This window comes from Corvus kubaryi, unplaced genomic scaffold, assembly GCF_017639235.1.
Source record: "Corvus kubaryi isolate FWS band 111438036 unplaced genomic scaffold, C.kubaryi_AGA036_p1.0 37385, whole genome shotgun sequence".
Lineage (NCBI taxonomy): Eukaryota > Metazoa > Chordata > Aves > Passeriformes > Corvidae > Corvus > Corvus kubaryi.
In genome coordinates this window covers 17801332-17829053 of record NW_024581127.1, presented here as the reverse complement: position 1 = coordinate 17829053, position 27722 = coordinate 17801332, and the positions used below count along the sequence as shown (strand labels likewise).

Genomic DNA, 27722 nt, shown 5'->3' with positions numbered 1-27722 from the left:
GTTTGTGATAAGGCTTTCCCCTTTCAGCATCACTTTTCAACTAGGTATTCACTTTAACCCTGGTATTTTCCTTTACTTTCTCACTGTCTAAACACACCCCTAGAGCTCAGCAATTGTAAATTACAAAACCTATGGCCTCCTGACCAGTTTCACCTAAAAAGTTTTCATCTACGCATGTGGATCTTTCAGAATTAGGTTATTTCAATCCAAATGTATTCACCTGATTCTTTAACCCATTACTGAATGATGGATAATCTTCAAAATAATGTTTGCCACCAAAAAGGCCAAAATGTACCATCTATTGCAAATAGTGTGAAGTCTTAGATATCCTGGTGTGTTTTCTAATCAATGTTTAATTGATAACCATGAACATTTTGTCTGTTTCATTCTCCCTGTGATTGTAATGCTTTTTCTTCTTCACAAGTGTTATTATCCAAACTTTTTGCTATAGGACCAACTTTGGGCCTACTGAAATGAATGTATGCATCTGATATCTTTGTTTCAAGTGAGAATTAGTAAAATTTTAAGCACTCTTGACCTGTATTTAAAGCGCAGCTAATCAGCAGAGTTAACTACAGTTTTGAAGTGTTTATTATTTTTGCTACTGGATTACATGTAGCTACCCTTACAAATAAAAAAAAAGGAACAGTTGAGTTGCAAACTACACAGAAATGGGGTTGCTGAAAGCCAGAGGCATTTTATGCTCTTATGCTAGACTCCAACTGGCTGCTCAGCAGAAATACCATCCTTTCACACAGCTAGTTATGAGTTGTTTCTTTGGCTGATATAGGAACTAAAATACAACTGTTTATGCAACTATTCAGATCATGGTTTTGTTTTCAAATTTGTAGGATGAAAGTGTATGAATAGATCATTTTTATAATATCAATTTTTTAATGAAAACTGTGTACAGGAGACTAAACAATTGCAAGCAAATGGTATTAATTGTGCATTAGTTCAGATTTTAATATAACATAAATTATTGACTAATATTTCTATACTGAATTAGTGGAGCAAACTGTTGTTCTCTTAAATGAATGCTCTTGTTTTTCATGTAAGAACACTGAACACATGAAAAATCACACCAGAGGTATTAGGAAGGAGATTGTTCCACTATTTTGGCATAGGGAGATACTGCAGGAAAGTATGTGTGCCTTGGCACCAGTAAAGAGAACAGCCTTCCTGCTTTCAGACCCTCACATTTTAAGTTTTAGTTCACTAGGCAGTCTTAGACCCAGTTGCACTAGTGACCTGTTAGTAGAGACTCCCTGGAAGTGGAGGTATCCTTTGTACTCATTGTCTCTTTGAACACTTTGCTTCCACTGAAGAGAAGGCAATGTTAGCTTGTTCCTAAGAACTTCTTTACAGTTTGTGAGTTCTAAATCCACCTTGAAAAACAAAATAAAATTTAAAAAAAATTAAAGAAATTACTGCCAAACTTCTCCAATGATCTGGAATTTTATTCCATCCATATACATGCATAGTAACAACATTTGTTGAGAAATTATTTCTATCAGAAGTAGAACATTATCTTTGTGATCACCAGTTGCAGTATTGCTACTCTTATATTTAAATATATCTTATATATGAATTAGATTCATAATTGCAGCATTGAGTTTAGGGTTTTGTTTTAGACTGTGCCTTTCAAAAGATAAAACTGATTGATATGACCTCATTTCTTACAATACTGCTTCCAGTAATTTTGTTCATTCTTTATAAAGTATTGCATTTAACAGCAAAGGTTTAAAAATTGAGACAGAGATGCATCAGCAAAAGAAAATACAAGTACTATACAAGAAAGAAAATGCCATCTTCATTTAACGTACGTTTCAGATTAAGAAAGTGGACAGAAACATACTGCTACATACAAATGCAAAGCCTAATGACTAAGGTACTGTATCTGCTAAAATATAAAGTGCAAACTGAGCCCAATTGTTCAAAAAAATTGAAATTTTAAGGCGAACTTTACAGCATAGTTGAAACTTCTTTGCAAGTTATATTTTAGCATATACATATATCTGCAACAGCATATAAGAAAAAAAATCAGGATACACAAGTGCTTTTGAAGCTATTTCTAAAATGCTTTTCTGTATTGTTTGCGACTATTTTCTTTAAAATCTACTATACAGTGCAAACCATATGTGCTACACAATAACTATACAATAACATTACAAATGACTTTAATATAAAGTTTTTAAATAAAAAATAACATAACTACAGCTATGAATACTGCTGGTAAAATAAATTAATATTTTTGAAAATGGCACCAATAATACACTTTACTAATGGACTGTAATGAAATTACACCTTTAAGTCTTCAACTCAGCAATAGTGAAATCTCCTGATTGTCCAGATGTAATTCAAACTTTCTTTAAACTGTATGGAACAATATGCTAAACACAGGTACCAAAGGTGACCAATTGTTTCATTTGACATGTTCTGCTGCATGTGAAGAGCAATAAAACTTCTTATGAGTTATAAAGTTTGAAAGATTGTTGAACTGGATGTCACACAGTCGGCAATACTTTCCACTGGTTGGAGCCTGGGTAGAGCCGTTCACACCTTTAGCTATACTAGACAACTGTTCCTCTGCTGTAGGAATTGCTGGAGAGACATTTTCATTTGTAGTTAAGGGATTCTCAGAGATCCAAGAAGGAGACTTGTGCCCATCTTCATGTGGAGGATTCTGGGAAATGTTCTCTTGCTGTGGGTTAGCAGCAGGTCTTTCCTCCTGTTTTAGTCCCCCATTAACTATTACCATGCCTCGGTTTTTCGGCAGTAGTGGAAGAGATTCTTTCTTCTGCACAGCACATCCATTCGAAGGTGGCTGGCCTTTCGGAGATTCACTTTCTGTAGTTGTGCTTTGATCTAAATCAGTATTATGAATGACGAGAGAACCAGAAATGTAATCACTTGGCTTTATTCCATAATATGGAGAAAGCTGATCTGCTCCTTTAGCTTTCTTTATTGCTCCAGGGTAAAGGCATTGTGGAAGAAACAAATGTTTGTTTTCTTCTTTTGTAGCAATAAGCTGGGCTGCTTCACTAAAGACTTTCAGTCCTTGAAGTGTTGCTAAGTGTGTGGAAAATAAGTTTCCATTAGGAGAGGACTGTTTCGAGTTTCCATTTTTCTCACATTTGATTATGCTTCTCTCATAACTGACATCTGGGCTGTTTCTTTCACTTTCTGGGTTTTGAAACACCTTACTGTCAAGTTGTCCCAGGTCATTACGCTGATGAGCAGTGACAGGACAAAAATTCTGCTTGTGAGCCAGGTAGTTCTCTACCTTGTTAAAACTGATCTTGCAAACAGTGCACTCATGGTAGTCCAGCAGCCTTTTGGGAGAAGTGGATGTCCTCTCCGACGGGGGTAAGCATTTTTTACTGAGATCTATTGGCACATCCATCTCCAAGCAAGACACGGTGGAGTGGGCAGTGTCACACTTTGAAACTGGAACGCACTTGTTAATAGACAGCGATGTTTCCAGATGCTTTGAGACTATTCCTGGAAAGATATCACATCGTGGATGGTAACATTCTCCAAGGCCCTCTGTTGACTCTTGAGTAGATGTACAAGGATTTCCTAGATTAGCAACTTCTAGAAATCGCTGTTGAACTAGTGGTGGCCTCTGCTCTTGCTCTGGTAAGCACATCTCATACATCTTCCTTCGCTTCCGAGTACGCATTGTTCTCTGCATGGCAGGCACTTTGTTGGAAGCAGACCTCTTCAGCGGGGGATCGTGGCGAGTGGCACAGTAATACTGCTTGTGGACCATGTAGGTCTCATGTCTGCTGAAAGTAATATTACAAGCTTCACATGTGGTCTTGTTAGGGTCACTCTCCCCCTCTACCAAGGGAGCATTGGGATTCTTCACATCAGAAGGTTTTCCATTTATCTTCTCATCACCATTGCTTGCAGTTGACAACTTCTTAGGCTGTGCAGTAAAGTCTTTTTCATGACTTTTATTGTTTGGCCCAATCAAATCTAAAACATTGGAAGAGTTTAAGCAAGATGTCTGCAGAAGTTGATTTTCTGGATCTGATGCGTGAGGAGCTGCATTCAGGATGTTTATAGAGCTTTGACCATTACTGGGACTTACAGCTTCAGGCATTTTTTCTGGAACACTGGAAAAATCTGGTGACTTTGTCATCTGCTGCCATCGGCTGCTGCAGTAATGCTTTTTATGTACTAAATAGTTGTCCAAATTATTGAATGTTATGTTGCATTCAAAACATGTAGCCCCTTTAGGCATCAAAGGACTGTAAATTACAGGCGGATAATTGCTACTTCCATGCCTCAGCCTTCGATGGACCAGTTCCGACATTTTGGCTAATATCTCTGAAGCCTGAGGAACCACAGTGATGTCTTGGGGAAAAGCAAACTGGGAAAGAAAAGGTCCCATTGGGAAAGAAGGACCAATATTAGGCTGAACTGGCGATGAAGCAAGTCTTGGACTGGATGGTTCAGATTTTATTTTGGTATATGAAAAACTCTGCTTATTTGCTGCAGGCTGGGTTTCTGGCCTCTGGTTTGGAAGGAAAAGTGGAGCCTTTTTTTCACATTTATCAAGCTCTGTATCAGAACTTGCATCTTTAGTCTGCATGGTCTTTTGGCTCTGGGGAACATCATTTCTGCTCAACAGGTCCGTTGCTGGCTGTAAACCTTCTTCATTTCCACTTGGAGAGTGTTCAATGTCACTTTCTCTCTGAATTTTGTTGCCAGAGACATGTAACTCTTGGTGCTGCAGTAGCTCCCTCTGAGTTTGGAAGCCAAAATGGCAGTGATTGCATCTAAAGGCAGCTTGAGTAAGATGCGAGAACAGGTGCTGATGAAAGTTAATCACTGAGTCTGCAGTGTAAGTACAAACTGTGCATTTCAGACTAGCACCAGGTGGGAGAAATTCTTCCATTTTCACTCCTAGAGAAAAAAGCAAAATACAAAATAAACTGACCATTTTGCCCCACATGAAGTATACTGGGAAATCAGTTGCACAGAAGGTACAAATACAGTGAGAATAACTAATTTTCTTCTAATGAGATGGTATTAGTCACCCTGAAAATACTTGAATTGGTTTTTCATCAAACTCCTAGGTTATTCCCAGATTTCTGCTCTGCTTTGGAGAGTCCTAGTATTTGCATGCATTCATCAGAGCTGAAGGGAGAGAAAGAACAAGGGAAAGGATAAAAATAGACTGGACTTATTCTAAATGAAAAGGTCTCAGAAATTACAGTTACAACTACAGGGAGACATAATGTTCCCCATGCACAATTGCTGGAAATTTTGAATGCACAGAGACCACACCAAGGTCAAGATGTAGCTTGAGGTAGAGCCCTCAGTGTGCCTCAAAGCCACACACAAAGCAGAAGTAGCATTTTGAGCATTATTGATGCTCAGCTCTTTGCTTGCATAGGTTGTCTGTAGTGTGGAAAGAGGTTACAGATCTATCCTCATCAGAAAGGACTGATGAGCTGTGTTCCTTGTGAAGGGAGGAGGAGCAGTAAGACACTGACATTTTATCTTTCACATATAATGGCCGTTGGCAACTACAGCTATAATACAGCACCTTTTCCTCATGAAATCACTACCACTTTATCAAGAACAGTGCATTCAAAGACATCTCACAATCACTGACTAAACAAAAAACTCCATGTTTCATAGCATTTTGAAATTGAAAATGCTTTAAAAAGAGATAAGACCAAATTTCTCTACTGCAACACCACGTTTCTCTACTGCAACAACATGGATTCTAGTTACATTTTAGACCATAAAAACTGAAAAAATATTGATAGGGATGATATTCAGAATTTAAAATGAGTATTTGTTCTGCCTACACATACACACACATATACCACACCTCAGTCAGGTGAAGTAGGTGTGTGGTAGCTGGACAATACAAAACAGTAAGAATGTTGTAGCTCACTCTATGGGTAGGCAAGCTGTTGTACCTGGAGGTCTGCCCTTCTTCCCTAGCACCAGTGACCCCCCCAAGTTGTGAGTGACATTTGAAATTTGACCTGCTCTTGGCCTCAGAGGCCAGAAGGGAACCAAGGAGGTACACAGCACATGCTTCCCCATCATGTGGTACAGTGACAGCAGCTCTATGGTGGGGACTTTGAATTTCAGTCAGGGCTCTGTGTGTTCCAATGGTGTGGATCTGCTAGAGCCTTCAGCGAGAACAGTAACAGAAGGTGGAACAAACACAGGGCTTCCAAAGATTACAAGGCATTTGGAAAAGGAATGCTTCATGCCTACTGCAGAAGGTGTTATAACTTCTGATAATCTGTACAGAAAAGTAAAGACTGACAGGATCTGAAAGAGAGCAAGAATGATTGAATAGACTGGTTTATGACTAAAAAGAAAGGGAAAGGCCTGAGGTTTATCCTCTGCTCTAAGAAATAACTAAAGATTCTTACTGGAAATTCACCACAATCTCAGATCTATGTCTTTCAAGGAACACAGATGCTTATCTCTAGATTGCAGGCAGACATGGTCACTTGCAGCTCATGGCTCAAAATCCCCAACAGCTAAGCCAATGGTATGTCACTAAATGCAAATAGTTGAAGCAAATCTTCTGCACAATGGCTAATATTTCAGAGTTTTCCTCTGCTTGGGGAGAAATTTGTCTGTAATCTTCCCAGAGTATCTGGTTATAATTACTAGGCTGTAAGACACACTGGGCTGCATTCACCTGATCTTATTGAAGCTGTTGTAGCCTATGGTTCTGCTGGTTTACTGAACAGTGAAATATTTTCTAGGCAACAAAAAGAAAATGGCAATAGCCTGATATTCAAAGTTAAGATCTTGAAGCAAAAAAACATCTGACCTCTAAATGAATGGTTAAGGGTTTTCTGTGTTGTCTACATAAAGAAGTTTTCACTCAGCACTCTTCCACTCCTTTTCCAGGAGGTGCCAAACTCCTCCAAGGCAGTATGTTGCCTTTTAGATTTGCAATTGCTGCCCAAGTATCAGAGGAACATTTTTTACTTCACCAAATCCGCAGAGTAGACTACACATGCCCCAGGAGTTTTTACACTGAAGCCAAATAAGGCTTTCTTCTCCACCCATTAATGTCCTTTAGACTCCATTCATTTAACGGGAGGATCAGGAGCACCTGTAGAGCCCTTGCCCCTTTCCAGAAACAGCTCTGTACACCAGACAGCAAACACACCACACACTGACACTGCAGTCTTTCTTCTTGTGGGTTTTCTCTGCTACTGAAAACTCCAATGCAAAATGTCCTGAAAATTTTTAACTTGTGTTTCCATCCCTAATTCAATTGAAAATTGGTCATCTACCCCATGCTCATATGGTGCTTAGCAACATGGTTTAGGGTGGACTTGATGATCTCAAAGGTCTTTTCCAACCTAGACAAACCTACAGTTCTTTGTTTTTGTGATTCTAAAATACTATCCCCATTTTATATTTATAAGAAGGAAAAAGAATATTTCTATCAAACAAGAAATTTTTTATGATACAAGTGTCCTCATAAAAGCACAGAGTTCTGGACCATGATCCTTAAAGCCTTCTGCCTAAGAAGCCTCCTCTAGGGCACTAAGACATTACTTCAGAAGGACATGTTCTCTGGTTGTATGTGTGGTAGCCGGAATCCTGAAGTAATTGATTGTGTCTGGATTCCTGATCATACCTTCACCAGTGGAAAAATGCTGCCTGTATGTGTGTATACACACATTAAGAGAGAGACAACATTCAAATGAGGATTAGTAGATAAGAAAGATGACACTGCTTACCTGGGAGAGGTGCTTGGTGTAGAACACAGGTCAGAAACTGTTGACATTTTGGTATTATCTATATGTAATGCTTGCATATATTTGGAGAGACATTGATCCACTGAATGTCTATAGTGAATAACTCTTCAAATAGCTAAATCTAGAAGATGATACACAAAAATACATGGTACTTACCACTGTGAGAATTTAGGTGCATTTCCAGAGCTCTTGCATTCGAAAAGCTTTTGGTGCACTGTGGAAAGGGGCAGACACTGGATATCTGCTGAGCACTGTCCTCACTCTCCTCTGACAGCTGCGGCCCCTCTCTTTGCCTCCCACTGCAGTAGTACATGAGATGGGCCTGCAGGTTCCGCTCACTTCGGTACCAAATGCCACAGGATTTACAAGGGAATATGTCCTCTACAAGCAAGTATAAGCAGGTGCAGGTTAGCCACAGTTCACTTGGTGCCAACCAATTAACACAGCTAGATTAATTCCTCTCCCTTCCCCATTAAAAAATATTTATTTAATAAAATATTGAAAGCAGAGATACGGGTTTATTAAAATGTCACTTGCAGATGAGAGACTAACACAGGACACAGTTCTTTCTTTCAAGAGGATATTTTAAAAAAACTGCATGAAGAAAACAGCTAGAAGTTTTTGGCACATAATTATTTAAAAAAAATTAAATTAAATTAAATGTTTGTTGGGAACATGAAATACTAATTCAGGGACTATGCTATATTTCCAATACATCACTACTCATTAGGTGATATCTTTCAATTTTTTTTCTGTGTGCACAAGACTTTCCAGCTCTGGGCCTTGGAATTTTTGAGTGGTAACTGCAGATCATTCTGAAGAATGTATTTTCAGTATGCTTATGCAATTATTACTGTAAAATCTTGTTGCTCTGATATGCAGGAGTCCAGACTAGACTACTTTTCCTTAAGATCCTACCGTATTGAAGGTGATATTATAGTAAGCAGCATGTTTATTTCCTTGGTTCCTGTTTTTATTAATTATAGAAACTGAAATTTCTTATGTATTTTTTGTCCTTTTGTTTTCAGTAAATTGTTGGTTTTCCACTTTCCACTATGCATAGAGGATATTTACTGAGAATAAGAAAATTTTTCATTGTCTCCTATCCCAAAGTGTCAGCAGCTCCTCTGAGGAGAGACCATGCAGAGGTTGCACAGAGTGTTTTCAGCAGCACAAGTCTGATCCTGCATTAGAAGCTACATACTTTACTGATGTGAAGAGTAATAATGCAGATGGTATATTTACACGAAGTGGAAAGATATTTGTGTGTTAATGTCTCGTCAAAGGACACCTTTTGTGTATACATTTCAGAAAGACAAAAGATCCATTTGACCTTTCTGAAAACTGAACCTTCCACTGTATCAGTAAGAACAAGAAGAAATCCCTGCTCTCTTGGGGCACATCTACACTAGTAAATTAAACTGTGACAGGATCCGTGCGTGAGCGCTGGAACTTCTTTATATTGTTAAATCATGAGACTAGTCCCTTTGGCTTAAGTCAATGAACACCATTCCCATTCATGCATAAATTTCAGGAGCTGTCATAGGTCTAGGACCATTCTCTGCACCTGGTCCGGACACCTCTCGACTGTTTTTGAGATTAAGAGAGGATAAAATTATAAGTAACCCCAGACTGTGACAGCTGATCTCAGGATCAGGTAATTCCAGTCAACATCAAAACACATCTAGATCAACATCAAAACTCCCCCTGACTTCAGAATGCAAAGAGCTGCTAGAGACTGTAATTAACTTAGTCTTGAAGAATGGCTGGGTGCTCTGAAAACATGGCGTGTGTAGCTGATGATGCAATTCATTATCATTCATGACAATTTATGTTTAATTTCAAATATTGATGTGTATAGGACAAGTGCTCTGTTTCAATTCCTTTGGGTGAACAAAGTGGAAGACTCCAACCCATTGACATGGATGAGTCTTTTATTTGCTAAATATTTACAAAGGCAGCCAAAATTTACATTGCGTAGTTTGCTTCTCTGATTGCAATGCTAATGCTTGTCTATTTTTCTGCTCATGAATTTGCAAAATAATATTTATACCACTACCAATTTCTGTTTTTCCCTTTGCCACTGAATAATTGTGCATGGATTTAAGACACAAACATTTAATGGAGCAGTTAGTATTCCAACATACACCACTATTAAAACATTACTGGCAGAGATTGCATCATTTGAAATGTCCACCTCACTTTAAAGCTGACATTTCAACATTTGGTTTTGGCCTTAATGGTTTAAAAAAGTTGAACTGTTGAGATTTCCACAGAAAAGTCCAAAAGTACTAATTGGAAATTCTGATATGGGCAACGTCCTATTTGAATTCATTTGACTGCATTCCATCACAGAATTGAACTTTCTGATTATCTTAATGAATTTGACTTCCAGCCATCTTTATTTCCTATGGGTTAGATGGCGTGGACAGTCTGTAGCTGCAGTTACGCACGGTGAATATGTGACTCCCATTCCATGCCAAGCAGAGGAAACGCATTTGAGGAGTTTTGCATGGTGAGAGGATGGAATTTCAGGGAGAATGATATACAGGGATGGGATCTGAAACTATTACTACTCTAAAGCGATGCAAACCAGATAAAGGCTACTTGAAGCTAATGTTTTAATTACTTAAAACCAAAATATTTCAATTTATTTCAATGGATACTTTCCAAATATTTCAATGGATCAATTCAGAAAATGAAACATTCAAGCTCAAGCTGAATGAGCCAAGAGTGATATTCTAATTTTGTTTTTTCAACTAGCAAATATTAGGAAACATAAAAAAACCTCCCAAACAACCTACAAAACCAACTTTTTTTTTCTAGAAATGGAATTTTTTTCAGAGATCTAGAAAAAGAATGCTTAAGAGATGGCTCATTACAAATCTAGAGGTTGATTCGGTTTGCTGATGGACTTCTAGTTCAAGACTTTAATGAAGAAACTGAATTTTACCAACTCAACACTGAAATGTGAAAATAGCCCCATATAATCAGAGGCAGAGTTGAAACCGACGTGGAAAGTTCTGAGCAGTGAGACTTGCTGTTTTAGCATCTTCCTGGAGTCAAGAACACAGAGGTTACTCTGAGTTGCTGCTAAACCTGTATGGCAAGAACTGATGCACCATAAAGTTAAGGACTCCTCTTAGCAATATTCAGTGGCTTTCCAGGGCTCTGCAAAAGTCAGTGCTGACAGCAAAGATGTTTTCAGAAATATGATGTTGTAGAAACCTGACTACTTTGCCAAAGCCCAGAGTTGGTCTCGTAAATTTGCACAAGAATGTGCACACAAGCTGTGACATTTAGGCAAGGTAACCCGCTGTAGCAGCTCCCGTTCATCTGCTGGCTACAAACACAGGTTTCCCCTAACAATGGTAACTTTGTGGTGTTTTAGGTGCTTCTGACACCTTCTTTTGGAAAGTTCCTGTGCAATCCTAATTGCTGGTTCTGTGAGCAGGTATGTCAGCTCACAGCTGCCCCACCGGTGGGTAGAAATGAATGTGCTTAGCTTAAGGGCATGAGGCTGCTCCAACTCACTCTTGGAAGAGAGCACTTGGATGATTTGGACATCTGAAGGTTTAACTTTTAAAATAGGCTAACAATAAATATGTAGTTATCAAAACTGTTTACCCAGAAAATAAGCAATTAGAAAGAAAAAAGAAACTGAAAGGAAAATGTGGAATGAAATGTGTTACCAGGGATATTTTATCTAGTACTGTGTGAAGAGCTTGAAGATGTTGTGAGTGCTCAAAACTCTGTGTTATTAGGCGTGAGTCTGAGTGGCAGATCATGTGCTTGCATGTGCATTTGCACCCAAAATACTGTGTTCATTATAACTAATTATAATACTTAAAAACCGCAGGAAGCACAGGGAAGTGCTCCAGCATGGGGTCTAAATGGACAGACTTGCCAAGTGCTGAGAGCTAAGAATGTGCAGTAAGTCTAAGTGATGACTGGTGAGGATCATGGTAATGGCCAATATATTTGAAAAGTACTTAGAAAGGAGGATGAGGTACTAGGGCTATATAAAGATAAAAAGCAGCAAAAAGAAAAAGTTAAAGATATAAAATTTAATTTGTGCTGAATTGTCCCAGTTCAGGAATATTAGTATCCCTCCTCTCTGAGGACAGCATTTGAATGCATGCTGCATTTTGTCCATGATAGAGCCTATAGGTGACCAGAGGATGCAAAAACAATCTTAGTTAACCACATTGAGTGGAGATACTACAATAAATCAGGGCTGCTATAAGGCATGATTTCTGCTGCATTTTGAAATAGTCACTGAAAGGATGTGTTTCTTTTCCTTTTCTGAGTATCATGAATTATTACCAGAAACTGCAGCAGCAAGCAACAAGCTTACTTGAGCAGCAGAGGCTGGACTTTGAAAGCTGTCTGACCTATCTTGTCTACTTTTTTAATAATTTCTAATCCTATTGCCTCTGGGAACAGATCACAGAACCTCCACACGAGGGCAGGTCAGGTACTCTGGGTAAGGCTCTCACTAGCCTCCTATTCCTGCTCTTTTTATCGCTGAGATGATGGGGGAACAAAAGCAGGCTTTGAGCTGTGGGGTAGTTTCTGTGGTCATGAATTCACCATTGCTGCATTAGCTCTTCATATGTGCCTTAAAGTACTGCTGTTTTAAAAAACCTCCAGAGAATAGTATTCCCCACTTACTGTTCACAATAGCTGTAGGCAAAATAGATGCCATTGCAGCTTGCTGTGGGAGCAGCTGTATGGAGTCCAGCAGGCGAGCAGGGTACATGCCTTCTGTGAGAGTCATCTGGCTGGCAGCCTGCAGCCGGGAGTCAAAATCCACAACAAAGGCAACCAGCTCTTCACCCTCTGAGATGGCCTTGGTCGTGGTACACCAAAGCTGCCCTCCTGCAGGAAACATAAAGGCAGAAAGATTTAATTGACAACATCACATTCCAGAACTTAAAACATCAGTGCTGTCTTTTTATTTTTTGAATTTCGATGGCTTATTCAAGGTAAAGAGGCATACAGTTTTTACTTTTACTGTCCTCCTTCTACCAATATAGGAATCTTCAAGTATAAGAAAAACAATTCGGGGATAGTTTTCCTAATTATTTGCAGTATGAATATTCATTTTAATTTTTCATTTTCTCTCCTAAAAAGCCAGCATTATGAAAATCAAGATATAGGTGAAAATAATTTATGCAGCACTTTTCTCATTATTATTTTCACCAAAGTTCCTGTAAATTTTTTCTTAACTCCAAGTTTGTTTTACTTTGAATAGCAAATCACAGCTCAATAAAACCAAACAGCTGCAAGAAAGAAATCAGATTTCCTCTTAAGGGCGTTCTTCCCCTCCCTTATGTTTGTCACCCTCTTTCTCTAAAAAATCTTCCCTTATGTAATATTCTTCGTAACATGACTGCTTTATCTCTGCTTACACTGACTGAACTTCCTGAAAAGAAGATATGCCAAAGATCTGTTTCATAAAGGCTTATTCAAATAAAGGTTTGTTTAAAAGGGGGGGGAGAGGGAGAAGTGGAAGAACTTTCATCAAACAGTAAGATACATTATAGCTCTGTGCTGCAAATGTCACGTGTAGTGCATTAAAAAGAAAATTAACTATGCGAGTACATCTACTAATGTATTTGAATGCGATAGTGAATGCTCATTTATTTAACATGTTTAGACAGGCAAAGCACTTATATTGTGTTATCTACACTCTCAGGCCTAGATACATATCCAATACAGTTATGCCTGAAATAATGTTGCATACTTTATATGTTATAAAGCTTTTTTTTTTTCCTCAGGTTTTGTATATATAGAGAAAGCTATATGTTGCATTCATTAGGCAAGCAAAAACTGTACTCGTTTTGATAAGTAATATTGCTGTGTTTATCTTTCGGCATAACTGCCTTTTCAACTGCACTTCATTTTTTTCCCTTCAACGAGATTATAGTTTTAAAACAACTTGTTGCAAAAATCTGGTAGAGGAGATAACAACAGAGTATGATATGCCACAGCTAAATGGAAGAATTAGGACATTGTTTTAGAGAAATCTTGGACAATTAATTAAACCAGTCTATTAGCTTTCAAAGATGAGCAAACAAAACACCATCAGTGACAGTGTGTTTCAGTGGTAAAATACGCTAAGCTTCCAGACCTCAAAGTAGTGTAGAAGTTTCAAAGCAGAAAAGTGTCTTTGTATTCACCCTTCCATAATAACAGCAGTTGAAGGTGCTACAAAGTTTACAAATGATTTACTGTGAGGGACCAAAACATACCAAGGTTTACTAGTCACCAAGATTACAGCATTAAATGGTGCAAATCTGAGTAATTTCCTCCAGAGAATAAGAAGATGAAAAGTGAAGATAGTACCAAAAAATTCTACAAATGCAGAATCCTAATGCCTGAGCAGGAATTAAAAAAATTGAAGAGCACAATCTGACATATTGCTGGATATAACCAGTAAATATACAGAAGCCTTCAGAGCTAAACTGGTATAAAGCCTCTCCAGAGAGAACCAGGCTAGATTCCTAAAGGGTACTTAACTAGTCTTGTAGATGAAAATACATGGAACACACAATGCAATTTGAGAACCTGAAATTGGGTATTTTTGATGCAAATATCACATAGTTAATTTCCATTTTTAACATGCACTTCTACCTTATTTATATACAGAAGGTGTAATAATCAACTGACGTTTTACTATCTTTTAATACAGAATAAGAGCTCTTTCTAGACTTTATTATTCATTGGATCTCTTAATAAAAATGAGTCACTGCCGAAGAACCAACCGAAACTTTCTCTATCCCAGCAAACATCCATGCTGTATGTACCCTTGGGGGAAAAAAAAAAGGTAATTACTGGGTCTCCAGCTGCAATCAGTCTGGATCAGCTAAAAGGCTGACTCAGGCTCCTGATGTTGGAGCTCCTCAGGGCATTGACTCATGTCCAGCAGATTAAACCGGACAGCTGAAGCGAGCAGTGACCCCGGTTGCCTGCTCCACCCAGTTCCTGCAAACTGTCACACCTATGGCAGGCACAGCCTGGTGGGATGTGTCACAGCTTTGGAAGCACAACGGTATCCAGTTTGGCTTCATAAAGGAAATCAGAACTAGGGAAGTTAAATCCATTCCTGCATATGAATACAAACCTTCAGCTCAACAGGATTCAGATTCAAGAAGTACATTGTTATTTTGTTTTCTTTCATCCCAGTCTATAGAAAACGAGGCATTTAAGTGATCATCATATACATGTCCATGTTTTCATCAGAACATGATATTGTGTTAATTTAGATCCCCAGAAGAACTCCCAAATGATGCATTCTTCCAGCTACTGTAAATGCAGCTCAACACCTTTGCAGCAACAGTCACTCACTGGGACAGGACATGGTGCAGTCCCCACTTGTTCCCTTCTATGCTTGCCTGCACAGAGTAAGGCAAGCTGCTGTTTTGAAAGATGCAAACGACTTTCTTCCCCTTAATGCAGTGAATGCAAACATGCTGACCTTCGTGCACAGTGGGAAGACTGTGGAAGAGAAGTCTTCTTGAGCATTCTACTGCACAGTCAAGCAAAGAGCACAAGTCAATCAAGAGTGACAGAAAGAGTACAGTCAAGTGCAGAGAACCCGACAGAGGCTTCCAGATTTAATAGGAAGTTCCAGTCGTGACTATCATATGAATTACTATGCTGTCTAGACACCTCTGTCAGGGATAAGGGCTTCCTTACAGCTGGCAGCTACAAAACAGGAAAAAATTTCTTCCCACAAACATTTCTACAGGCTAAGACACAACTGACACATATGCAGCAGTCTCTCAGGAGCATAACAGCTATTCATTAAGCAAAGGGCAGTGTTAACGACAGGTTTTCAAAGGGATAATATGGAAGCCATAGCCAAGTACCAGTAGCGATGAGAAGGAGAGAGGAAGATGTTTGCATGAAATGTTTGCAAACACACAAAGATTTCATAAAGAAATGTGAAGCACTATTATTTATATAAGATGAATTTCTGATTAAGCTGGCTAGATTTTTTTTTAACCAACTTTCCTTTTGTCAGAAATAGCTTACAGGAGTGAAATTGTTCTACAAAGCTTTGCCAGGCCAAACTTCTCAGTGCTAAGATGACGCAGGCATCAGAAGAAGAGAAAGGATGAACAGATGTTTTAACAGGGACGAGTGACTGACAGTGCCTCTGAAATAGTCATGGTTATATGACTCGGTCAGAAAGCAATGGTAGATGGGTGATTTTGGGCCTCTTCTTGTCCAAACTGAATACATTGGTCATCCACTCTACCACAGCAGAGAGAAGACTCTCAGTCAGGTGCAAGAAGTATGACACTGATTATGGGGATGACTACGATTATATTTATTGCTAATACAGTGTCTAAATATTGTCAATGCAGTATATAATACAAACAAATCTAAAGGATTATAAGATAAACAGGTTCAGCTAGAAACATACAGGTTTACAGTCCTTGGCCTTACAGAATGCAAAGCAGAAAAGCACCCCTTTTGCTACTATAGGATTTTATCTCCATATGTCACCAGATCTTGGTGCTTTTACTCACCCTTTCTATCTTCAGCCTGGACATACCCTGCAGGCGTTCTCGCCAGGGGTAGGGAAGGAGGCCAGGAATTCATTTGGAAGCTGCCTGCAACCCTGGGAGACCAGTTTTCCCAGGTGGCCCAGTCTCCAGCAGCATTTTATACCGTTTTGTAGGCCGATGTGTACTGAAGTCAATCGCAACCATCACAGCTCCCCCATCACTGGAATGCATTTATTATGCGAGCAGTCCAGACAGTTCCTCCTGCAATTCCCACCCGGTGTTCTTATCTTAGGACAATTCCCACCTGGTGGTCTTATCTTTGGACAATTCATATTGCCCATCAGCGACAACAGCAAGGGAAAGCCTGTGTGCCTTGTGTAGAGGAAGCAGGCAAGACCCGACTATATTTCCTCACCATCACAACCATTTACACTGAAAGGGATCTTACTGGTTTTACGTGGTGTAGTAAGAAAAGTCTTACTCTTGTGCCAGTGCAGAAAAGAAGGTTTTAGATCAGCAGAAGGCTTTGTAACGTTGGAAAGCTGTTTTCTTGAAAAGGGTAATTATGATTCTGTGAAATTGAAAATAAGCTTCTTGAGCCTGTAATGTATTGATTTATATCTATGGTTAAATCAAACAAATTTATGTGATATTTAACACATACATGTCAAGCAGAAGAAAAGAATAAAAATGTCTGTAAACACTATGTATTTATTTGAACTCTTTTTCTTGTTCACATTCCAAGGAATTAAAAGTGCTCATTTATTTAATCATCAAAAGACAGGAATGCTAAAGAATATCATGTTGTGCAAACTAGAGCAAAAAATTACACTCCAATTGCATTGGCATGAGTTCTTTACCAAAAGACATCAGGCACTGAAGCAGTTATCTGATAGCTTCAGAACTTCCACCAAATGGAAAGGTTATTTCAGTGTTCTCTTCTTTGTCTGCATCTTTCACTGCAAATATTTCTGCTGCTTGAAAAAACCACAAACACCCTTAAACAAAAACAAAAAACCCAACCCAAACCAAACCTAAAACTTTCTACAAAAACGAAAGAGTAAGGTCCTGATGTCCCTGAAAAACTGTGGACTTACTGTTCTTTGTAATGTTTATGATCAAGATTCTTGTGCAAACAGATCTGGTTCCTAACAGGAAGCTTATAAATCATACTCATAATTGCTGTCAAAACTGCAGTGGAGTGTACTGCAAGTTTCGATAATAAAGAATAGAGTCACAGTTCAAACTTGATTACATTTTGGAAATTCATGCTGCTCTTACAAGAATCAGTGGTCTTAAATATCTTCTTCTCCTGCCAAATTTTTCACTTGCACTTTTTATTATTTATGAAATCAGTGTCTGCACAATGTCATGCAGACCTCTGCTGATAAACTCTAATTAAGATTAAGACAAGCCTTTTGGAAAGGATCCCATCATTAGCAAACATGATAAACACAAAAATACTCCCTACTTGTCAACCAGGAGCAATTCAGTAACCTAACAGTATTATCTGTTGCTAGGCTACAGGGCTGACAAAGCTTCAATTATATTGTATGGCCATACCTATAGAAAACTGTATAGGAAAATGTATCTAATATAAAAGCATTTAACTTCATCCATGCTATCTGTAATTCATGGCTTCCCTCAATGGCAAAAAATCAGGTTAATAATTACATAGCAAGCTGAGAAAATCTTAGCAATGTGTCATGTTTGCACAATTTTTTCTAATTTATCTCTATGATTGATAGACATTTGCTTTGTAAAAATAATAAAATGCAAGCAATGGGATGCTGTAAACCAGAAGCATAACTACATCTGGACTCATCAAGATATGGAATCACTTTTAGTATAAAAAATATATAGTAAAATGAACCAATTAAATCATACTTAGATGCAGTAATACGCTATCTTCTGTATTCAGAATAAGGAGAAATATGGTGATAGATATGCATGCTAATACAAAACTTTATTTTATGTAGGACAGACACCTATAATTGAAGAGAAACCCTTTTTTTAACAGCCTTTCCATTTTTTCTTCTACATTTGAATTTTTTTTTTTTTTAACAAAGGGACCTCTATTATCCTATTCAAAATAAGGAATTTGCTCTGAAAATTTAGCTAAATGGCCCTTCACCCATTTTGATCCTCAGAACCCTAGAACCCTATACCACTTCCAGGGAAAACACAGCATTCTGCACAGTGAGCCTTGTGATGGTGGGCTGCTGCTTTTTTTTTTCCCCACTTCTGTTTTGCAGGCCTTAAGGAATGATATTTGGAATCTGTGGATCACAGTCTGTAAAAAGGCCATATATAAGGTCAGACTTACCTAACTCCACTGGGAAAAGGAGATTCAAAATGGATTAAACTATTAAGGCTCTTGATTTATATTGTTGCTTTTAGGAAAAGTGCCTTAAGAAAGCAAGCAGCTAAAACCAGCATTTCCATTGAGTACAGGTGTTTCACGGATTCAGAAGCATAAACATATATTCAAAAGCAAATCCCAGTTTTCCTGTGTTTAGTATCAGTTGGTTTTCCTTGCTAAACTATCTGAGTCTCATTTTTTTGACCCAGAAATGCCACACACCTTTCATATAAGTTTAGGAAATCAATGGCAATTTCTATTAAAACCAGTTTTCAGTGCCAGTTAATTCAGAACTATTACTTTTGTGTAGTAAAATTTGAGCTTACTGGACTTGATTGAGTTGCTGCAACAACATAATAGCCCATTTCCTGTACACACATCTTTTTGCAAGAAGGGTCAAAAGACTATCAGAATTTATTTAAACAACAGACTGTTGCTCTTAGCAACTTCCAGGCACCATCAACTGAATTAAACGTTCCTCTCCCAGTAAAATATTCCAACTTGCAAAAAATTGTGCTTTTTAGTAATGATAATGGGGGTTGGAGTTATTTTCTTCCCTCCTTTGTTGCACAGGTTAAGCATTTAGGGAAAATTTGCACATCACAATAGGATGGGATCTTTGTATTTGGGTTCCTCCTGCTTCTTACCCATGGGGTTGTGACGACTCAGCATATTGAATGCCATTTCAGTACAGCACAAGTTACTGGGCAGATCTTTAATTTTTGACATGAACAAAGTACATATATCTATATGTGGACACATTGTTTAATAAAAAAATTATAATTCATTCAAATCCAATACTGTTGAAATTTTTGACAGTAGAGTGGTACAAGGAACAGAACTTATAAATTATGTGTGCCCCTTCTTTGAAAAATGCTTTGGAGGTTTCTTTGTGCATTGGCAAATACAGTAGGAATATGAGTTATTGTGTGAATCCTCCTGCACAGCACCTGATAAAAGAATAAAGAGCTGTGACATATTCTTAAAACAATAGAGGAATTAAAGAGAAACAATGGGCCAGCTGCTTCATTAATACAATCAAAAGACAGCCCAGCACAGAGGAGTCCAGATAATTAAGCACTACTCTTTTAGACCTTTTTTCTGTAATAAAATTGCTAAAAATTTATTAACTACTTCATACTTGTTAGATAGATCTATGTACTTGTTTATTTGGGTTGATTAATGCCTTTTCAGTATTCTACAACATGCCAACTCATGGTTCATACAAGTTTTTGAATAAAATAATGTAAGAATATGTGATACGGATCTGTAGTATATACAGCAATAAATCAAAGGCATTTTGTGAACAGTCTTTCCAGTTGCTAAATAATTCTTAGCATTTTTCACATGCGTACACAAAATACGTACTTTGCACAGCATTTTTGCTATTAATGCACTTTAATCTTGGGGTTCCAGCCATTTCTCTGTGAAGTGTCTCAAAAATCACCCTTGCAAATTCAGACTGCTCAAACTCTCACAAAAAACAGCTTTAGTGCCACATTAATGAGATTGTTTCCTAGCTTCTTCTATAATTTTTCTTTGTTTACTGATCAAAGGAGATTGCCAAAAAATATTTGACCTTTAAGTACCCACTGCATAATATAAGCCTGCAAAAATGGAAAATACTGTATAAAATTAGACCAATACAGTGGACAAACCAGTTCTGTTGCCACTTTTACTATTACCTTTGTGTTCAGCAAAGAATATGGAGCCTTAATTTTTAACTCACTGAGCAAAAGGCAAAATAAAGAAACTGCAACGACATTTTCCAGAACCAATACAACAGAAAAATACTCAGCTTAACAGCACTAGCCAAATTAACCCCCTGTATTTAGAGATATAAGCTCTCTGACCAGAAACAGGGAAGAAGACACCCCTTAGGAATATAGCTCTTACTCCTGCATGTGAGTCAACCTGAGCTTTGGGTCTGACTTCAGCTTAGTCATATGCTGACAGCTGACAGTGTATTCATCTGAATAGATGATTTTATGGTTAAAACTGTCAGGCATTATATAGCTGATAAAGAGGAAAAGAAAAATATGAAAGGAACTTGCCAGTCCTAGGGGAGAGAACTCCTACACCTGGCATCTTGGTGTGAGTGTCAGGGCTAGGTCTTTCCCTTGCTGCAGTACAACTATCGCTAACATCACCATCTTATGGCAGCAGCTCTCAAATTCACACTGCAAAAACCTCCCTCAGCTGAACCCCCAATAAAGCACGGTGTTTCTGAGGAGCAAGGAGTGTAAGGAACAGATTTTGACCTCTTATTTTTAACACTGTTGTATGCTTGCATTTTGTTAGTTTGAGGATTTCTGTGTGTTTCCTCCAATTAAATGTCTGCATGTAACACTCAACAGAGTTCTAATAGGTAAAGAGGCAAAATAGATTAGTGCTCCAAAAATATTCACAGGAAAATAATGTGGTAATTTTATTTGCCATTTTCCCCCCTGATAGAGCTGTCACAGCTTATTTACCACAGGGGGAGACAGTTAAACCCATATCCTTAGAAGTTCTATGCATTTAAGAGGCTTATATATCTCTTCTGGGACCCTCGTTCAAATCCTGGGCTAATCAGAATGAATACATATCTTTCTATTAGATGGCTCTAAAAAGTCTTAGGTGATATCAGCTCCTGGTGGACGACAGTCCACAGCATAAAACTATTAAATGTTTGGCACAAATGGCAATACTTACAAAATGAAGTTGAAAACTGTAATATCCTCCCACATCACAAGAAGTTAAGTCTGCTGCTCAGAGGTTGAAATTAAAGCCTGCCACAAATGCTAAACCTGTTATATTTCCTTAATTCAGCATAAACTCAAACAAGGAAGTCGAAGGAGTTCTTTTCCAAGTTTAACGTTTTCTTCCTTTTTTTCCCCCTCCTCTTTTCTTTGTATATTCCTCTGTTTTGAATTGAGTGCTACACCTTTTTTACATTTGAATTAGGTGTCACTTGAGTGTTATTTTAGAATTTACTAAGCCTTCAGAAAGAATATGATAAACAGCTTGGAAAAAACGGATAAACCCTTGCTGACATTGCTCACATTGCATTCCCACCACCACTGCAAAGCAGCTAGGACTTAGTGTCGCAGCACACTCATCTCCCCTTTCACTTTTTACAGGACCACTGAATGGGCACTCTCCATAGAGCTTCCCAGGAGACATTCCCAGGTGACGCCCACTGCTCCCCCCAGCTTTTGTGGATGCACCGGGTTTCACAGAGAGAGAAAATGCACCACTGAAACCAACTACTCTGAAGCAGGGCTTTGGATACACACATTCCTACAATCCCTGCTCCCATAACAGCACAGCTGTAATGTGACCTTTTCGTAGCCTTACAAACACAACCATGCCTGTGGATTGTCTTTTCAGAGTTACTTTGTGAGACTGGAGTGTATGAAAAAAGGAGGTGATTAAATGAGACAATAGATATGCTTTAATGGCACCTCTTTCTTACAGGGAAAGCAGAGTAGACTGCATCTTATCAATGGTTTTTCTACTGTCTTGCACCTGCTACTGTAGGGCTCATTTCTTGCCCCTGGGCAAATGCAGAGTGAATGGCAAAGGCACCTGAGCGGAAGGAAGGATTATATAGAAGGAACTGTAGTGACAGGTTGTATTTGTAAAGGAAATCATCACAATAAATATAAGAGAAATAGGGAAGCTATAGAAAGGTAAAATCAAAGTAAGAAACATTGGTTATGAGACCTGCCTGCTTATTCAATACAGGGGCCATGCTCCAGAAAAAGCTTACGACTTTGTGAGAAACAAAAGTTAGCTTTTATAATGAACAGAAGCCGGAGCATTTAGCTATGTGCACTGTAACCCTGAGAAAACAGTTGCTATTATTGTGGGTTATCTCAGACCTTTACCCATGTTAACGTTCAGCTCACAGGTTGAAGTTCAGGAACTAGTTCACCTCAGCTGTAACAACCATTGGAGTAAAGCAGCACTTCCTGATTCCAAAAAGTCTTTCTCCCACTAAAGCCATTAGAATGTTTTACACTGGCTGCAGTGGAAACAACTCTGTGACAAATCAGTGTCTCTCTTACTCAACAAACAACTAAGTAAAAGTAGATTTGCATGTTTAGTATGTTCTAAAATGTAAACACCATAGAAGATATAATAAGCATCTAACCCAGTCTTCTCTATTTAAAAAGTACCTAATTTATAAAAAAACCACCACTACCCACACACAAAACCCCATACCAATACCCCAGATTTCCTTGAAATTAATTAAATCCTAGGTATTATAGTTCTGCCTTTTAGAATAGAAGCTAGAAGTAAATTGACTGAAAACTCTCAGTGATCAAAAGCATTTCCATCTTTCAAGCTATACATGGTGTCCAAGGTAAACAAGTATTGTAAGCCACTGCCAGTCTCCCAGTTAGTTCATCTAGTAAGAGACTGTTAACAGCAGAAAGCAAAGACTGAGCTACGTCTGGTCACAATGGAATTAAAAAGAAAAAAAATTATGAATGAGCAAATAGTTAAGATTCTGGCTTAACACACTAACACAGATTAACATTTGAGGAGGATTCTGCACTTGATGACTTCTTCCAAAACAGGCTTAATAAGAAATGCCAGTTTACTGAGCATCATACAGGTGCATAGGAGCTACCATTGTGCCTGCTTGGTCAGCATGATTTCTAAATGGCCAGGAAGAAAGTGACTGTATACCCAAAGGCAAGCTGTCAAAATTCAGTTTGCAGCTGATAAACTGATTACAAAGCTGCTTAAGACTTTGCTTGTAAACAAAAGCATTTATCAACTAATAATTTGCAATAAACTGATGTAACTCCCAGCTGAGCCCCAAACTGTAATTGTCTTTACCATCTGCCTATTAAAACACCATTCTTTATCACCAAGCAGGAGCAGAAGGGAGAGAATCTCCAACAACTACATAACTTGCATGCTTATAAATAATCTGTGAGCATTTCACACATTCATTATGATTGCCAGGTTTTGTATACTTCATTTTCTCTTTTTGAGAGGCAAAGAGGTGCAGTAAAGCGGTAGAAAAGAAATTAATAAATACTGCCTGGTGCAAGAAAAAATTATGTAAATTCATCATACTCCACAGTTTCTTAATTTTTTTCTCTTTTTGCTACTCCATAGGAATATCATGATGGAAGGCCCCTCAAGCACAACTTTACAGATTAAACTCTCAATTTCTTTTCAACTTGTCAGTTTTCATTACCTTTCTTTCTTACGTATTCAGTTCTTACAGCTGCTTCAGTGGGAAGCCAGTTAAAGCATACTGGCTCCCTAGAGGGAGTCTGCCAGGGTCTGAGGCATTCTGCAGGCTCCCTGGACTTCTACAGGTCACCCTTAAGAGCATTTTGCCGATCTCGTTGAGAGGATGTCTGAAAATTAAGTGAATTCACATTCTTTTATTTTCTAACTATTGACAACCTTAGTCCTGAGAAAGGTGGCAGTGTTTAGGCAAAGTTCAAAATTAACAAATACAGATGCTCTAAAGCTGATACATTCCAAAGGAAGAATCACTTTGTTAAATGCCTAAAATATTCAAGTATGAGGGGGAGAAAACAGGAGAACTGATACCGTGCAGAGAACGGCAGCCCCTTGAGATATGTCTGCATGAAAAATTGAATTTAACAGAGAATCGCACTATGATTTAGTGCAATGCACTTGACCAAATATTTCTGCAATCTGCACTCTCAGCCACCCACTGCTCTGAATGCAAGGCTGTGACCAGAGACTGATGATCAGCTTACCTCTTCAGAAATAATCTGTACAAAATGCACAGATGTTTTAAATGGAACTTGATTTCTCATTGACTTTCCACATTCAGACCAGAACGATCTATTTAGCTGAAGTGAGGCTTTTTACATGCATGAAAAACATGTCATCACTGGGAGGAAGTTGGGCATCTAAAAGCAGAAGAGGTTTTGGAGGTTCCTCCTGTTAATTGCATTGAAATGCAAGAAATTAGAGGACAATCCTGTCACCCATGCTCACAGAAGCAGTCTAATTTCCTTCACTGATAATCTTTCCCTACTTCTTTCTACCTTTGTCTGACTCTGTGTTACCACTAGTGTTGCCTGTAGAACACCACCCCACTCCCTAGAACTGCAAAAAAGAAATCAAACCACAAGACAGCTTGGGACATCTGGGCTTTATTGTTAAGATACATTCCACTCAAGACAATTATGCTTGTAAACTAAGGTAATTTCACTGCCTGTAAATACATGTACTTGTGAATATGCTGGCTGAACCAGCATTTTTATGATGAATATTTGTACCTCAGTTTCTATCCACAGAACTGGGACAGAACCCAAACAGGGGTGAAACAGAGGGAAAAGTGAAAAACAGTGTGTATAGGAAATTTCTTTTTTAATTTTGTAAAGAAAAATTTTTGTTGAACACTAAAACATAGTGATGAAAAGCACCTTTCAAACCTCTGTAGTTCAAACTTATCATATAAATTATTTAATGATAGAATGGCTTGGGTTGGAAGGGACCTTAAAGCACATCTAGTTCCAATCCCCCTTCCATAGAGCAGTATGCTCAGAGTCCCATCCAGACTGGCCTTGAGTGTTTCCAGGGATGGGGCATCCACAATGTCTCTGGGCAACATGTGCCAATGCCTCACTACCCTCACAGCAAACAATTGCAAACGTTAAGTAACTTGGTCAGATGAGATCCTTAGCGTGCTAATGCTGAGCTAAACTATAAAGTTAAGAGAGCCACAGTTTTAAAAAGACTTGTGTAACAATTACCTTTTAAAAAAACGGTAGGATTAAAAAATTAGAAAATACTGGAAAACACTAAGCTGGAGTTAGAACTTTAATTTGGCTACCGCGCAAGGAGACAGAGTTGCAGGGATTTTGCGGGGATTTTGCCGGGCGCTGCTGCCGCTGCCGGCAGTGTGCAGGCCCGCCCCTCGCCCGCAGGTGGCGCTGCGGCGCCGCCGCCGTTATTTACTGCATTTTCCACACGGCTGCGCGCGGCGCCGCGCGCTGATAACGGCGCCGGGGCCTGATTAAACCCTGCCCCCCGACGCTCGCGCCGCGCCTCGCCTGTCACGACAGAGAGCGCTGCTGTCGCTGCCGTGGCGGAGATGTGCCCCTCGCGGCGGGGCGCACCGACGGTACCGCAGGTGATATTTTAAATAAACTGCCGGATTGACGTGCAAAGCGAACAATATCGATTACGCCGTTGTCTGCTCGCTGAAGGAGCTGTCTAGGGACTACTTCCCTTCTCCTGGTCAGCATCCCTCTCTGCTCCCAAAGAGCCCTAGTGGGGCACTGCCCTGTGCCCCCGCCCCGCGGCTGGGCTCCCTGTGCCCCTCCACTTCCACCAAAACTTGGGGGACAAGGAACGCAGGCTGTGGTAGCACATCCGCAGCTGGGCAGGCTGCGGTGGATGCTGAAGCCCTCGGAGGGGTCAGTTTTCGAGCAGACTGAAGCTATGACACACCAGTATTGGACTGTGTCACCCTCTCCTCTGGCCTGGCACCCCAGAGCTGCAGACAGATGACAAAGGCAGCGAAGGGTGATGTTTCACCGCCCCTGCCTGTAAGATGTTCATAGAAATCACCTGTGCTTACCTACAACCACACAGATGCTTATTTCTACCTAAATCATTCCCCTGCAAAACTGGAGAGTGAAAAGATGCAGCCAGGGCTGGAAACTATCCAACATCAGCCACTTCATAATATTTCTGTTGCTGAGCAAAAACAGCATTCCAGGGTGCGTGACTCCCATGGAAACACGTGGGAATCGTGATGTTAAAAGTTTGTGGAAACCTTTGAACACTTATCTCTGTCTCATGAGAGTAATGAAGAAATTTGATGTCATGCATGCAGTGATCCCTGAAGAACTATCTGGCTTTTGGAGGAGCAGGGATTACACACTGAGGTGAAATTCTGCTAGCCCCGTAGTGCTGGCATAAACCCCTGTGTCCTGGCTGCCTCCTTAGAACTGTATAAAATCTTAGAGGAATGATATGAGGCTACTCTAAGTAAAGGGGTCACAGAGATTAAAGAAAAGTTCTACTAAATGTTTGGGATGCTCCCGGGAATAGAAATTTTTACGAAGCAGAATGAAAGAACTGGCAGCAATTACCTATCAAGCTTCCCAGTCTGCTTGGAAATCTACCCTGCTGATAAGGCTGTTCTCATGGTCACCCCTTCCCCACTCCCCCGATGAACCCATCGCTGCACTTCTCTGGCCAGTCCTATTGGACACTAAATGTTATCTACTGCCTCTCTTCCTTTTTAAGCAGGACAAAGTATAATGAACAACTTGGAATCTCTCTGGGGTATGGGAATGGAATGCAATCTGGCACCATGGAAAAATGCAGTTCATCATTGCCTAACCTATGTATGACTGAGACCCAAACACAGTCTCTTGAACGCCAGCCAGTTTACAAGCAGTGAACCTCACAATATCCACAACCTGCTGGAGATGCTTCACTGTCTCAGATCTTTTTGTTTTGCTAAAAGTTAGCACTCACATGGACAACCATCTGCATCTACAACTCAGAATCACTAAAATGCTCCATTACTCTCTCCCTTAATGTGTTTCTTCTTGGTTCTGAGCAGATGATCCTATACTATCCTATCTCAAAAAATGTGTCCTCATACTTCTTTATTAAGACACCGGAAAAATCAATGCTCTCTATGCCCTGGAAGTGGAAACAGGATTTAGTGTCTATCTTCATAATGGAAAATATTGCCCATGTGTAGGAGAGCCAGTTTAGACCCATTTCCCCAGTCCATGGAAATACTGCTTGATATAACAATATAAAATGCCTTTCAGTGCAGCTTCTTATTCTATGTTTAAGTCTTTTTAGCTAGGGGGTTCTCAGTTGGTAAGTTCTTCCTGTTTAATTCTCTTTTCTCATTTTCTTTCCCATCTACTATCAGCCCTGTACTCCACCCCACATTCTCAGTTCTCATTAAATACAAACTGATAAAATATTAACTGATTATTGTCAATCTATAAGCCAGTCAGGTAACACATACACTGTAGCACAAATACACATGTGCAGCTATCTGACTTACTGGCCATTACAATAATTCTCTCAAGCCTTTACTCTGATCAG

General features: G+C 39.1%; 1 protein-coding gene across 2 annotated transcripts in view; it reads right to left on the bottom strand.

The window, feature by feature from the left end:
* Positions 1–1442: 1442 nt before the first annotated feature.
* The window catches only part of ZFPM2 (zinc finger protein, FOG family member 2), a 307976-nt gene continuing 281696 nt past the window's right edge, over positions 1443–27722 (bottom strand). For both annotated transcript variants that reach the window (XM_042036069.1, XM_042036070.1), the window contains 3 exons: positions 12441–12647; positions 7923–8147; positions 1443–4917 (listed from right to left, as the gene is read on the bottom strand). In XM_042036069.1, the coding sequence (XP_041892003.1) occupies positions 2426–4917; positions 7923–8147; positions 12441–12647 (2924 nt within the window). In that variant the 3' untranslated portion in view covers positions 1443–2425. The remainder of the gene's footprint in view (positions 4918–7922; positions 8148–12440; positions 12648–27722) is intronic.